We start from the raw sequence: 15,226 nt of genomic DNA, 5'->3' as shown, positions 1-15,226 counted from the left end.
TTCAAACTCTCCATTACTCCTATTTCAAATCTCAATTATCCTAACTCAGCATGAATTTTTCACTCCAGATTAATTCTCCACCTCGATTTCCCTAACAGATTGCAAGTGCAGAAAGGCAGGGACTCAGGTATCCTTTGGTCTTCTCTCTTCACATCTTGGGGGTGGGGAAGGAAGGCGCTTCCACAGCACCGACCACGACCACAGTATCTGCACATGGTCGGCACAGATTATGTAGTGAATGAAAGAGCAACTGGGTGGAGGGGGATTATCCCAGGTGGCTAACCTGGCGCAGAAATTCCAGGTTGCATCTTTCTATTACTCACCTTGGCAAATGTGAATTGTTTTCTAAAATAGTGATTAAATTGGATAGAATTTAAGCGGTAGATCTGTTGCTGATATCGCACTGTTATGAGTCTAAGCTCAGCAAAAGGATGCTGTGGTCCATTGGATTTTCTGCATGACTGCTCAATGAACATGGATAATTGAAAACTTGCATCATTTTTCATACCTACATGTGATGTCTTTTAATTTGTCTCAGGTACATTTATAGCTAAGTGGATGCACATTGAGGTGATACTCTTATGTGAAATAAATAGGACACACATGTATAAATACCGAATAGTTTCTCCAGTGTGAGAAACTGAAAGTGTAAATAAGGACTAAAATATATAATAGGTAATGTGAAATAGGAAGAAAAGGGGCAAAGGGGAAGGAAGTGGGAGGGCTAGGGGAAAGGACAGGAGGGAATGGGAGTAATATGAGAAAATGGAAAAATAGGAACAATCTTTGTAAATAGGGAGGGATGGAGGGGTTGAAGGGAGGGCTGGGCAAGGGTGAAAAATAAGAACCAAGAGAGATTATGTAAAGGTGCAAATTTCCAATGATGAATGTCATTATATTGTATACCTAAAATGTACCAATGATTAGAATGAATAATCGATAATGTAAAATAGGAAGAAAAGGTCCAAAGGGGTAGGGGTAGTGGGAGGGGCAGGGGAAAGGAAAGAAGGGAAAGGAAAAATGCTGAGAAATGGAAAAAATGGAAATAAAGTCTTTGTAAATAGGGAAGGGTGGAGGGGGTGAAGGGAGGGCTAGGAATGGGGGAAAAATAAGAACCAAGATGCATTATGTAAAGGTACAATTCCCAATGAGAAATGTAATTGTGTTGTATACCTACAATGGACCAATAAAAGAATTTAATACAAAAAAAATAATAATTTGTCTCAGGTATAGGTACATGAACTGTTGAAACCACCACCTCCGAAAGCCACCAAAATCATATATATGTATCATCCATATACATCTAGTCTTTTAAAAATTTAATATAAAAGGCAAATGAATAACAAAAGTTCTTACAAGTCTGTAACCGACATTTTGGACCCTAGACCAAAGTTTCCGTTTAACACCCCATGAAAAGCCATGATTTCTCTGAGTTTTAAAGACTGTATTCCATCATCTGATATGATTGAGATGACAGTCATATCTAGGGAGATTTCATTACTTATATAAATGAATTATACTAGTATGAAGTTGTCATTTTCCATACACATTTAGTGATGCTGACTCTACAGTGTTGGGAATTAAGCCATCTATTCTAAATAGTAATTACACTGCACATCCTATTTTTCACACTGAGTGTAATTAATACTATGAACTCCAACTGATCCTGTTTTCTACTACAAGCTTTTGGAGGGCATGCAACTCTTTGGGGAATTCTCTTTGTATAGTGTCTAGTATATTGTTGCAAATAATTAGTTGTTGTAAATGATAATACCTAGTATATTTCTAGCAATAATTAAATGTTATAAATAATACAGATGTTATTATGACAATAAGAATGCTTACAAGAATCTGCAACCATTTCCATAGGAGCTAAAAACTACTGGGGAAACATAATAAATATGATTATATTTGCTCCTAGAAATGCTTCATTCTTCTTTAAGGATTGTGAAGCATCTCCTCTGGGTTCATAAAATGACTGGATTCTTCCAGCTCCAAGAGTGTTTTCAATTTTGTGCTCTCGGAGTCTTCCCGATCCCATTTAGACATGAAGTCCTGTTTATTAACTCAGTGCATGGGTGAGTGTGGACAGATGACATGTTTGTATAATGTCCATGATCGTGGGTTCATCTTTTTTATTTATTTATTTATTTATTTTGATACTGGGGATTGAACTCAGGGCCTTCCACTTGCAAGGCAGGCGGTGGCACCACTGAGCTAAATCCTTGGCCCTTTTGTTTTCCTTTCTTTTTTTGATCATGGGTGTATCTTGCCTTTTCTGGTCAGATGTTCCAGAAGTGACATCAACACCATGTGTATGGCAGATGTGGTGTTTCAGGGTTCCTGTCACATACCTTGGCCATGGATCCAGACAGGGGCACTATCTTGGGATAAGCCCACCAATTGGTCTAGGGCAACCTGGCTCTGGCAATGGAGATATAGAACTGGCACAGGAGTTTCTTATGGCTGTAATTCCTTTATGAGTTTGAGTTGAAAAAATTATATTAATATATTTTCTCCATATCCATTATAATAATTTGTAGATGTGTACCCCTCCCCTGAATGTTTGTCATAATGCATGCTAGGTGGTAAGAATTATTGGATAGTTAGAAAGTTAAGGATCAAGTGGAAAAGGTCAACTTGCATGGACATAAGAAGTATCATATTTGGCTTTTAGCTTTCAACTGAACCCCTTGACTAAAGGTAGACATGAAGGCATATGTGTGCATGCATGTGCTCCAAAAATGCTAAGGGCTCTGGGCTGTGAGGTGGAGTGGTGCTGTCATATGTGTATTTTACCACAATTTTAAGAATTTAAGAATAAAATTGAAACCATGGAGTAAATTATCACAAGGTAAAAAGAAAAAGAGTGAGAAAGGAGGAAAGAATAGAAGAGAGAGAAAAGAAAGAGGAGGAGAGGAGGACAGAGGGAGAGAAAGGAAGGGAAGAAAGGAAGAAGGGAAGGAAGGAGGAAAGAAGGGAAAGGAAGGAAGAAAGGAAATCTCATTACCTCCTATCTTCTTCTGGATCCCATTCTCTCTACAGCAGTGATGGTTCAAAGGGAAGCCCTCATAAATCTCTTAGCCACTTGAGTTTTAATCTGGTGAGAATGGGTCTCACCATCCCAAGACTTCAAAATGAGGTGCATTCACATGGCATTCACCTAGCTAGAAACCAGTCAAGGCCCGCACATGAACAAAAGGGCTGCTTGAGTCTCAGGCCAGCAGGGCACTGATTCTTGCAGTACGTGGCCTGGTGTTTGTGCATTGTTGGGCTAAGGCTGGTCTTTCTCAGAGTGACCTGAGGACTTTACTTGCCCTCGAGAGAAGGTCAGGGCTGGTTCTCATATGTAAAGCACTCATATTAGGATCAAAGACTAGTCAGCCTGCCCCCTCCTCTCTCCTTCCCTCCCTCCCTGCATGTGCATCTCTGTCTCTCTCCCCGCCTTTTTATCTTCATTTTCTTCTTCTGCATCTTCTTCCTTTTATTCATCTTTCTTCCCTACAGTCTTCCTTCTCCCATCTCACATTTCCCATTGGCTTTAGACTTTTTCCCTGCCTGTCTAGTCCCCTGGGGCTATGTAGTTGCAGCACCTGACTAATTTGGGGTTGGTGTCATAATAGAACAAAAGCTGATGATTCATAGCATTCATACAATATACAAGGGTGACATATCTACCCGTCGTTAAGCTATGTGTATTGTTTTCTTTTATTTCTTGCCTTGTTTCCTTCTATGCTTGACCATCAAAACATTTATGAACAGTTGTTCTAGAAAACTGAACCTAATGAAAGCTATTTGTCCTTTTTCTCAGGAGGGAGACACTCCAAAAAAGGCTGCCTCTGCCACCGTCACTGTCACCAACACTGCTATTGCCACTGCCACTGTCACTGCTACTGCCATTGTCACTGCCACTGTCACAGCTACTGCCACCACTACTGCCACGGCCACTACTACAACTACCACCACTACTATTTCCACCATCACCTCTACTATCACTACTGGCCTCATGGACAGCAGTCACCTGGAGATGACATCCTGGGCAGCCCTGCCTCTTCTGTCCAGCAGCAGCACTAATGTTCGGAGACCCAAGCTCACTTTCGATGACTCGTATGTTGTCCTGGCGTTATCACGGACACAGTTTGACAGTACTGATTGGGGGTGGGAGTGTGGGCAGTCTGGCTTTTCAAGTGCCGTGTGTGTTTCATCCCACATAAGACCTTAGCATCCTGTCCTGTAGCCTTAAAAGTATATTCTCCCTTCACATAAACACCTCTGACCCCACTGAGAAATTTCCTTGGCTCATTTTAAACATGAAACTTTGTTACTGTTACAAAGGCAAGCGCTTCCTCTTGTAGGCTTGTGTGTGTGTGTGTGTGTGTCCTTTCATAATCACGTCCTCGTATGTATGTAGATTTAGAGATAGGTTTTCTGTGACCTATTTGATAGCTGTAATGATTAGGGTTGGAGGATGTGGTTATTTATCCTAATGGGCCATTATGCACTTCAGATTTCATTTACAAAATTATTTTGAGGTTGGTTTATAAAGCGAATGACAGCATTAGCCTGCCTTTTTCAGGACATTGTACAGGAATGGATTCATAGCAAATAATGTTGGCGACTATTTAGTCTTTTGGTGAAAAGATGAGCCACTGGTTTGTAAAAGAGCTTGTTTTGTTTGCTTAGGGTTCACAATGCTGATTATTACATGCAAGAGGCTAAGAAGCTGAAGCACAAAGCGGATGCACTGGTAGGTTTCCTTCCTCTCATTGCTTTGTTCTTACCACAGATTATGCTTCGAAAGAAAGCAGGAAGACCCTTTACCAACAAGGTCAACTTTCAGCAGCACAACCCAAGCCTGCTATGCAATGCATTGGCACTCCAGCATGGTGCTATTAGAAGTGCTTCATTCCTTAGCATAGTAACCCCCACATTTATTTGAGCTGGGTTCCCCTATCATTCTTGTTTCCCACTGTGTTCTCCTTTACCCCCTGACTTCAGAAGTTCATTGTCATTATATTTAAAATGAATTTGAAATGGCATTTGAAATACCCTGGAGATGAAAGACACTCCCATTGGGCCCAATAAACCAGAACTGGTGTGGGGAGCAGAGGGTGTGGGAGCGGAGGGTGTGAGGGCTGAGTAACTGGCCTCAAAACCTGACTTTGGGAAACTCCGATCTGCAGAAAAAGCTCAGCTTCTTGCTGCATTTGATGGTGTGTTCCCAGAGGGAGGCCCACAGCCACACTGGGATCCTGAGCAGAGAAAGACAGTGCTGTCATCTGGATTTCCCAAGGGTCTTGGCAACTTAGACTAGTGCTGAACTCAATATACCAAACTGACTTAACTGATCCTCTTAATGGTGGGCCTCACCTACATGGTATAATCACTTAGGAAGCTCAGGCTTTACCCTAGACCAACGTAATCAGAATTTCTGGGACTAGAAACTGAAGCTCCCAAACTGAAGCTCTCCAAGTGATTCCCGAAAGCAGCTATTTGATAAGGACTGTCCTAATTGACTAAACCTAAGACTAATTAGAAGTATCAGTTCAACCGTCTGTGAGAAAACATAACATCCTACATCACTGCATTGTGTCTAGCCAGGACTCAGCTGTGTTCATCACTGGGGAGGCTGGGGTGCAATATCATGACAGCCTCTGTGCTACAACTAGTGTGTGGCCAGCATCAACTGCCCATGACCCTTGTATCTGCTCCTCCCTTACTTTGTGTCATTTTTCTCTCATGGTCCAAATTGCTTAGCTATTGTCTATAGCTAACCTTCCTGTGGTGTAATTTGTCTCTTACTTCTAAGACAAAAATGACAAGGCAAGCTCAAAGCCAGTTCCAGTAGATACCAGGCAGATGATGCCTGTGACCATTGTATGGGTGGCAAGAGATTTGAAAGGTGGCAGTGCTGCTGGCTGAAAGACCAGAGGTTTTCTTTTCTTTTTCTTTTTGGTACCAGGGATCGAACTCAGGTCCTTGCACTTGTGCAGCAGGTGGTGAAACCACTGAGCTAAATCCCCAGCCCTGACCAGAGGTTTTCTCCAAATGTCCCCAACTCCACAAAATTTCAGAAGTGCTCTGGCGCCTGCCCTCTATCAAAATTGGGGCGCAGAAGCACAGAGATGCTCCCTTGACAAGCTGTTACTTGAGCTGATGGCTGGGATGGTGCATGAGACCACATAGGTGAGCCATTTGAAGAACAAAAAATCAGAGCCACAGAAATATATGCAGATGATTAAGAATTAATAGAATGCCAGGCACAGTGTTGCACATCTGTAATCTCAGCTACATGAGAGACTGAGGCAGAAAGATTCTGTTTGAGGTCAGCCTGGGCAACTTAAAAAATATGTCCCAAAATAAAAAATATGAAAGACTAGGGTTGTAGCTCAGTGGTAGAATGTTTGCCTTGCATGTACGAGGCCCTGGGTTCCATAACCAGGACCCATTCCCAACAAAGAAAGAATTGACAACACTTTACCTTCCGGGTTCTGTTTATATATGTACCTCTAAGTCACTTTGAGTATAGTCCATCTAGAGGATGCATTCTCAGTTGGGGAGCTCTGCTCCCATGAGAAAAATTGGTTCTTAAGCAAGACTTCAAAACCTTAGATATTGCAATGAACTGCAATCTCATTGGTGTTCAAATTTCCTCAGGGGAAGTTAGGCATGGTTGTATATGCCTGTAATCCCAGCACTTGGGAGACTGAAGATGAAGGAACACACATTTAAATCCAGCCTGGATGACTTTGAGACCCTGTCCCATAATTAATTAATTAGTTAATTAATTAATAGATAAATGGGGCCGGGGATTTAGCTCAGTGGTTTCAACGCCTGCTGCGCAAGCGCAAGGACTCGAGTTTGATTCCCAGTACCAAAAAACCAAAAAAACAAAATAGATAAATGGTTGACCATAGAAATGGAGCTTAGTGAGAAGGCCCTGGGTTCAATCCATAATATCATAAAAAATTAATTGGGGGAACTTAAAAACCTCTTTCAGGTTTGATGACAATGTTAAAAAAAATAAGGTTGAGGCACACTCAGAGGTATATTTTGGCCCATCTTCTCTCTGTAATAGGATTGGAAGCACCCTTGCAGTTCAAGCCCTTCGATTTATGATTAGATAAATAACAGAGGCCTAGGGATATGATCTGCCCATTAACTGACACTATGGCTATGTCATTTTTTTTTCTCTGAACTCAGTTTGTTCTCCTTTTGGAGAAGATGATTTTGTGTGTGTGTGTGTGTGTTTGTGTATTTGTGGAGACTGAACCCAGGGCCTTCACATAGAGCTACATCCCCAGACCTTTTTTATTTTTTATTTTGAGGCAGGGTCTTGTTAGGTTGCTAAATTGCCCATCCTGAGCTTGAATGTATGAACATCCCGCCTCAGCCTCCCAGAGTGCTGGGATTACAGCAGTGTACCACCACACCTAGCTTGGGGCTAGATGATCTTTCAGGATTCTTCCAGCTATGGGTTTGTGCATAAAAAGTCACTTTCAAAAATCAAGATGAAAAATTAATTTCCAAATGGGAGAACCACAATGCCTGAGGAAATAATCTTGTAAGACAAGAGAGACAGGAGGTAGTTTGCATACGCATGCAGAGGTTTTCGTAAAACCATGTTGAATTTGTTTGACACCAGTACTTTTCCACAACAGCTGCAGAAAGGACACCACAGAATTCCTTCAGTACATGAAAGCTAAAGAACATTTACTGTAAAGAGTCATTGACAATGAGAGTCTGTAGGACTAGTAACTAATCGTTTTATAGTTATATTTAATCTTTTCCCAGAGACAGCTCCTCTGCCAGTTTGAGAATTGAAACTTTCACAGTTGCATAGAAAATATTTTGATAAAAAGGTATACAAGAAAATTAAAATAGCTACATCTGTATTAAATTGGTTCTTTTAAATAAAATACCATATTAGTGGAAACCTTATATCCAGCTATCAAAAATTGAAAATGTTAAATCCTGTTATAAAGTACTCACTATAAATGTGTCATATATAATATTCATTACACATGAAAAAGAAATCAGTATGTCTAAATCAGTTTAATCGTGACCATTATCAGGGCTAAAACCTTTTGCGATAAAATTTTACTAAACTAAAATATTTAGTGGTGCTATAATTTTTGGCTTTTTGACATGCTATTCCAACCCATCATTTACAATGAAAGTGATGTGGTTATTGTCAACAGTCGTACTACAGCTTCACATTCTTCATGACAATAACATCAATCTGTAACTCTCCTCCTGGGGATGGGGTCAGTGCACTCACAGGGACTGGACATGTTGAGTGCCCATAAGGCTTACAAAACATAGTTTAGTCACCAGCACTGTGTAAAGGACACTGCAGCGACCAGCCCGTTTAATACATTTAGTGATTGCAAACTAGTCACAGCACTGATTTGGCTTCTGGTTCAGGAAAACGACAATGATAATAGCAACCCTAATACCACCAACCACATGGGATTCATGGGATTCCTTGGCTGCAGTTTCTTCTTCTCAGCCAGCCTCATGATAACAAAACCTGAATCTAATTCCTTCCTCATCACAACCAATTCATACCTTGCCTGCTCTGCTTATCAGGGTTTCTCAGCCTGGTATCTCTGCCAGCTAATTCTTCTTTGTGGAATGTTTAGCAGCATCTCTGGTATCTGCCCCATAGGTGCCCCATGTCCCCAGTGGTGACAGCCAAAAGTGGTTCTAGACATTGCTAAATGTTCCCCAGGGGAAGGAGATAAAATTATCCTCAGTTGCGAATCACGTGTTTAGATGGAGAAAAGAAGAGTATCATGTTGACAAGGTGATTTTCCCGTTTTAGTTCGAGAAATTTGGCAAAGCTGTGAATTATGCTGATGCTGCCCTCTCCTTCACCGAATGTGGCAATGCCATGGAGCGCGACCCTCTGGAAGCCAAGTCCCCGTACACCATGTACTCTGAGACTGTGGAGCTCCTCAGGTGAGTGGTCTTTCTGCGATTATCTTCCTGAGCTCATTTCAGCCGGAATTAGAAGCTGTGATGGTTTTTTAAAATATCACTCCCACGTATTAATGATATATCCAAGGCATCTTCTTTAGAAACCATCATAATTAGTTCTCACCATTTTATTAATGTCACAGAAAATTTATAAATGATGGCCACTGCCTTTATAAATTATCCCCTTCAGAGGTTATAACGTGGGTCTTATAATTTGTGATATTCATAAAATTAAAATGGAAACAGCAGATAGCAGTAAGAATCATCATCTCGCGTTTGGATCGACCTGTCTTTTCAAAGGTACAGTTTTATAATTCAAAACAAAGTGGTGCTCTCAGGATTTCTATTACAAGCTGTGTTTTCTAAGAATTTCAGTCTTGGTTATTAAAAAGGGAGGGGGTACTGTTCCAACTCCAAATCGGCATAGAAGGCCGCAGGTGTGGAGCAGGCTTTCTCTGCATCTGGGATAAGAAAAACACACAGAGTGTTGGCAGGGTTAGGGCAGAGATGAGAGGGTGAGAATAGAAAAGGGTATATTAATTCCACGCATTATTGGTTTCATTTACATTTTAAATGAAATTTTCTGGCCTGTTGGTGTTGGTGGAGTAGAATTTATGGGAAATTTAAAAAAATTGTAGAAGCAGATGACGATGGGGTAGGAGAAGAAGAAATATCCACTCTGATCTTTTCCAGTGATTTGCAAATGTTAGTAAAAGAATGTAACATATCCCGGAATACTAGGTAAGTAGCATCGTTCAGAGGAAGAAGTAATTGTCACTTTATTTTAATAGAAGGAGCAGTTCTTTACCTGAGAGGCCCCTCTTTTCCACTCCCCTCTGGCTCAGTCACTCAAGTAATGCCAGGTGTGGTTTATACTCTTGTGCTTTTAGCTGTATGAACTGTTGCAGATCTGAGGATACTTGTACCTAAAGCTTCAGCCAAATATTGGACAGATTTAATGTGCACATTTTCCAGTGAAGTATTCCAAAAGATGATCATTCTGGTCAAAAATTATAATGATTCAAAAATTGAGGGAGAACATTAATGAACAAACACAGAGTCAATTTATGCTCTCTAGTCATCGAAATTGAAAGACATGTTAAATTAACAAGAAAATGTGACAATGTTCGTACCTAGCATTAGTAGAAAAAAGAAAACAAATCATGACGAACTGAGCCTCTCCTACACTGCAGAGAGGAGTAGAAATGGATCAGTGGAGAATGAGAGCCATTTGGCTCTGTGTAGGAAAAGCTATACAAGCCAGCATTTATGTCTTTTGATACATACTTCGACTTCCGGAAACTGAATTTCCTCTATTGAAGAACATAATTGTAACTGTGCAGCAAGTTATCTGTCTGGTGTTCAGTTTGTATATATATATATTATATATATATATATATAATATATATATACACAATTAGAAGCAAACCAATAATAGAAGAGTAACTACATCATCTAATATCAAACAATACTTTGCAGTCATTGCAATAAAATAATGGTGGAAAGACTAAGCAGCACATGAAAATGTTTATAAAATCAAGCCTAGGAGTGTGGCTCAGTGTTAGAGCACTTGTCTAGCATGTGGGAGACCCTAGGTTCCATCCCTAGCACTGAAAAAAAGAAGATAAAACTCAAGGTGCAGAATGATATGCACATGACAATGTTGACCATGAAAAGGTCATATATAGCTGGATCCAACTGGAAGGGAAATGATAGCTGTAATAGGGAGGTAAGAATCTGGGTGTTTCCTCTCTGTACATACGATTTTTGTTATTAATTTCTTTTGAAAGAAAATACATGTTCTCAAAAATATAAAAGCAAAATACCAAATTTTATTGTGTGGCCAAAGTGTGAAGTAAATCACTAAGTAATATTTATTTCCATTAGAAAACAGTTCTTTTGCCTTGTTTCCAAAAATTTCTTTTCTTCTCAGCATGACTTATTTTTTCATTATATGATATTTTACTCCCCGGGGATGTATATTTCAATGGAACCTGGTGAAAGTCAGAGTTTTTGGTATTCATTTTAAAATCAATATATTTAAATTTGATTTTGAAGTAATTATGTGGAGCTGTGGAAACTCATAGTTCTTGTGTCTCCTTCACACAGGTTCCTCCAAGGGGAACATCTTGCACAACTGTGGTACAATTGTGTGGTACAGGGTGTTGGCACTGACACAATCCATAGACTGTTCAAATTTCCCCAATTTTTTTTTCAGATTTTCTCAGTTTCTCATGTGCCCATTTGTGTGTCTTATCTGCATGTTTTATATTTTCTATAAGTTGCATATATGGATGCTTTTTAAATGAGAGAATTATCAGTTGGGAATAAAACGAGTTTAAGCAAGTAGGTCTTCTGGTCCATTTAAGCAATTGAAACTCCACTATCAAGTCACTTCAAATGTGGCTGCAATTAGAGGGTGACTGTAATATGAACATAGTTTTTAGTAGTGCAATATTATGTTGAAGAGATTTTTATTATTCTCTCCCCGGCAGTATACTGGCTATGGAGAGAAAGCCCCATTTTCTTCATTCAAGTAATTATAGTTGCTCTGAGCCCTGGGCATCTGCAATGGAAATGTATTTGCGAAAACAAGTGGGCATCACAGTGACTTGACATTTCAGTGATCCAGCTGTCAAGAAAAGTCAGATTTATTGCATAATACAAATCCCTTTGCTTAATATTGCAATAACAGAAGAGACCCACATGAAGTTCGCAAGTCCTTTTGTTGGAAAATGTTCAGGCAACAGAACTACAGCAGGAACCCTGAAAGCAGAGCAGACAGAAGGCTGAGGAGGTCCAAAATCTTGGGGCTTGAGCCTGGGGTCCCCAGTTGGAAGTGAGCCATTGGGTAGGCAAGAGGGGCAGTCTGCAGGCTCTCCTTTACCTTCTCGTAAATGACAAGTAGTCCAGGCTGCCACCTGCTCCTGCACTTGAAACTTCCTTCTGCCACACTGAACTCCATTACTTACTCTACCACAAGGACCTGTGAAATTGCATTAAAGCTCAGACAATGATTTTATGCAATGAACTGATTTTCAAGAATCTAAATGCCCAGAATGGAATGTGCTTGGGTAGAAAGAAAATGGCAACTACTCAACCTTTCATCACCTCAGTGTGGAACAGTAACAATTAAAGAGAATGGCAAGACAAAATATACAAGGACCATAAATTAAAGGTGCTTAGACCTTCAAATGCTGTGAAATCAACCTTCCTGTAAATTAAGAAAACACCACTTTCTTTAAGAATATATTCAAAACCAAGCCATTAGAAAAGACCTTTTAACTGTGTGATCAAGATTTCCTTGTGCCCATGTGAAACACTGTTGTTTATTATTTACATCGGGTGTCATAAACTAAGCAGAGACTGACATTTTTGTCCATCCTTCATTGAAAACCAATGATGTCATTTAGCTACAATGTTCCTAGAAATGATTTTGCCAGCATTTAGACACACTCAAGCTCGCGGTGATTCCACAGCACCGTTCTAGCACATGGGCTTATGATTTTGCTGACTTCTCCAGAGCTTAGTCCTGGATGTCACATCAGCCCTGTTGTCCTGCCCCAAGAAAATGTGGGGCTAATGCACTCAGGCTGTCAGAACACCACCTTCTTGGGGCTATGTCTGAAGGGTATTCCAAAGTCCACTTGAATTTTTCCTTTCTCTCCAAAGGTATGCAATGAGACTGAAGAACTTCGCAAGCCCCTTGGCTTCTGATGGGGACAAAAAGCTGGCAGTATTATGGTGAGTCCCTGCCTCCCATGGAGACCACAAGGAAGCAGCTGAAATACCACAGAAGGATTTGAAACCTCCAGATCAACTTGAGCTGCTTTCCTCAAATCGCCATTCTTATTTTCCCCTGAACTGTTAAAGGCTAACTAATGGATTGTTTTCATTGATTAAACACTTATGCTCCTAATTTATACCCTTATCAAAGTGTGGTTTTAATGCTCCCCTCTTCTTTTTAAAAAATGTTCTTTATGTACTTATGTTGTCTAATCATAGGTGAGAATCTGCAACATATGAATCATTTTTTATAGGTTTCCTTAGGCACTAGCATTAACAATCCTTTCATTATCACTGCAGCTACCGATGCTTATCACTTCTCTACTTGAGGATGTTTAAACTGAAGAAGGACCATGCTATGAAATACTCCAGATCACTGATGGAATATTTTAAGGTAATCCTTATTTTGTATAATTTATAGGTACAGGGTAGTAAAATCACTAATGAAACATGGCAGGCGTATTACTGAATGGCAAATGGCAAAGGCAAGATTATTGCTGTCAAAGGCTTAACCTCTTTCATCCTGCCTGGCCATGACCCTCCCACCCCTCCCTCAGGGCTCAGCAGAGAGCTCCCATCCATCCGGGATGCACCTGCTGATTTCTGGCTGAGAAGGTAGAATAGTGCAATCCTCTGACTATTTTCTACCTTTGGCAGCCTCTAGGTTGTAGTCAGAGGGATGTCGCCCCTACCCAGTTATAGGATGGGCACAGTTTGTGTCTCTAGGTATGGCCAGTCTCTTGTTAACCAAGACTTGAGCCTAGGATTTTTTCAGCAGTAAGAGAAGTCACTGTGGTTGCCCTGGCTCTGGGTAGACAGCTACAGTGCTGAAAGCTCTTTACCCATGGGGCATCTTGGAGTGCAGTGGTTGCACTTTAAGACAATTGATCACCTTGGTTACCAAAACAAAGGCAGACAAATAAAGCTACCATCTAGGTAGCTGGCAGTTTTCATTTGCAAGCAAAATGTTAAAAGACAACTGCCACAAAATGCAGTGCCAAAATTTGGGGATGAGCCCGCCAAAACTTGCAAGCACTAGCCAGGTGCTAGCTAGGAATGGCTACTATACCTTCTAACAGTGCTTCTGTCCTCCAGTGCTAGAAAGGATTTGCTGGTCCTCTCCCTAGCACACCTTTTGCAAAAGGGGGCCAGGCTGGATGCCTTGACATAGTGGAAGAGCATCAGCTGGGCTGTGTCTACTGAGAGCAAGCCTGAGACTCAATGCCACACGTGTCCTGACCAACTGTGATTCTTGAGTTTCAGCCTGATCCCTGTCCTATCATGGTGATGCCAAATGTCAACTTTCCCTCCGATTCACAAAGCATGGCCATGGAAATACAGGAAGCCAATTCTTTACACCAGGCCAGTTGTATCAGAGGAACATAAGGATGTTCAGCCTTCCATGTTCCATTGCATTATAGCCCAGGACTGGTTGCATTGCTAAACAAGTCCTCAGCCCTGAAAATTTGCATGTAAACATAGCAAGTCAAGATGCTTCCTGAAAACAACCCAAAAAGTATTGCTTGGTTCTGGCACATTCTTGGGATATCACAAATTATAGCCCACCCTGTATCCCAGGGAAAAAGTTTGCAACTGGAGCTAAAGGTGAAAAACTTACTTGTACTCTGAAGAGCTTGTTTTGCAGAATAAATTTCAGATGAGGATAATTAAACCACTTCTTGGAGAACCGAGTCTGATTTAACTGGGCCTTTTAGTATATGAGATCTTTCATCAAGTGACTTTCATGGTCCTGATTGGAGCCCACTAATTATCCTAACCAGCTATTTTCATCGAGTGTGCGTCGTGGTGTGCTGACGTGCACATACATCCCAGCTCTGCATCCCGAAATGCTGCAATCAATATTAATGTACTCTAAATCACACTTCCATCTGTTTCTGAATTAATAAAACACAAAATAGATGTCCTTATTTCCCTCTCTCTCTTTCTCTCTTTTTTAGCAAAATGCTTCAAAAGTCGCTCAGATACCATCTCCCTGGGTAGGCAATGGAAAGTAAGTATTTTAGAAAAATTGTTTTTGCATGGAAATGAGTGACTGAATGGACCCCGAGTATTTTGCTCTGACAACTCAGGAGTGAAAGTCAATTTCAAGACAGTCATTTATGTGCACAGAGAATTCTAGCCAAGTATGTTGATGGCAAGACAGAAAAGTTTAAAATGATGAGGTTCCAAATTCTTTAACTATTTGAACTTTAAGCCAAATAATGACCGTAGAAATGTTTGCTAAAGAGATGGCTAGCATGATGCCATCTCAAGGAGGCAGGGTCAAGTTAACTCTGCTGCAGTGACTTGTCAATGATTTGCTCAGTCATGAAAGACCAATGAAATATTCATCGATATATGGTAAGAGCTGTTTAATAAAACCAAATGCATAATAGAGCTGAAAATGTGAAGGGACTTAGCCAATTGTCTGAGCCTTCGTGATGATTTTTATATTAAT

The 15,226-nt window shown here is 40.5% G+C and overlaps 1 protein-coding gene across 10 annotated transcripts in view; it reads left to right on the top strand.

Annotated features, from left to right (window-relative positions):
• Aff2 (ALF transcription elongation factor 2) overlaps window positions 1-15,226 on the top strand; it is a 475,133-nt gene that overhangs the window by 444,557 nt on the left and 15,350 nt on the right. For all 10 annotated transcript variants that reach the window (XM_021249150.2, XM_021249151.2, XM_021249148.2 and 7 more), the window contains 6 exons: window positions 3,812-4,107; window positions 4,684-4,747; window positions 8,828-8,964; window positions 12,655-12,726; window positions 13,069-13,162; window positions 14,727-14,779. In XM_021249150.2, the coding sequence (XP_021104809.1) occupies window positions 3,812-4,107; window positions 4,684-4,747; window positions 8,828-8,964; window positions 12,655-12,726; window positions 13,069-13,162; window positions 14,727-14,779 (716 nt within the window). The remainder of the gene's footprint in view (window positions 1-3,811; window positions 4,108-4,683; window positions 4,748-8,827; window positions 8,965-12,654; window positions 12,727-13,068; window positions 13,163-14,726; window positions 14,780-15,226) is intronic.

Source organism: Heterocephalus glaber, unplaced genomic scaffold, assembly GCF_053883595.1.
Source record: "Heterocephalus glaber isolate CG9 unplaced genomic scaffold, H.glaber_assembly_v1.0 deba00001762, whole genome shotgun sequence".
NCBI lineage: Eukaryota > Metazoa > Chordata > Mammalia > Rodentia > Bathyergidae > Heterocephalus > Heterocephalus glaber.
The sequence above is the reverse complement of the archived record's forward strand: the minus strand, read 5'-3'. Positions and strand labels throughout refer to the sequence as shown.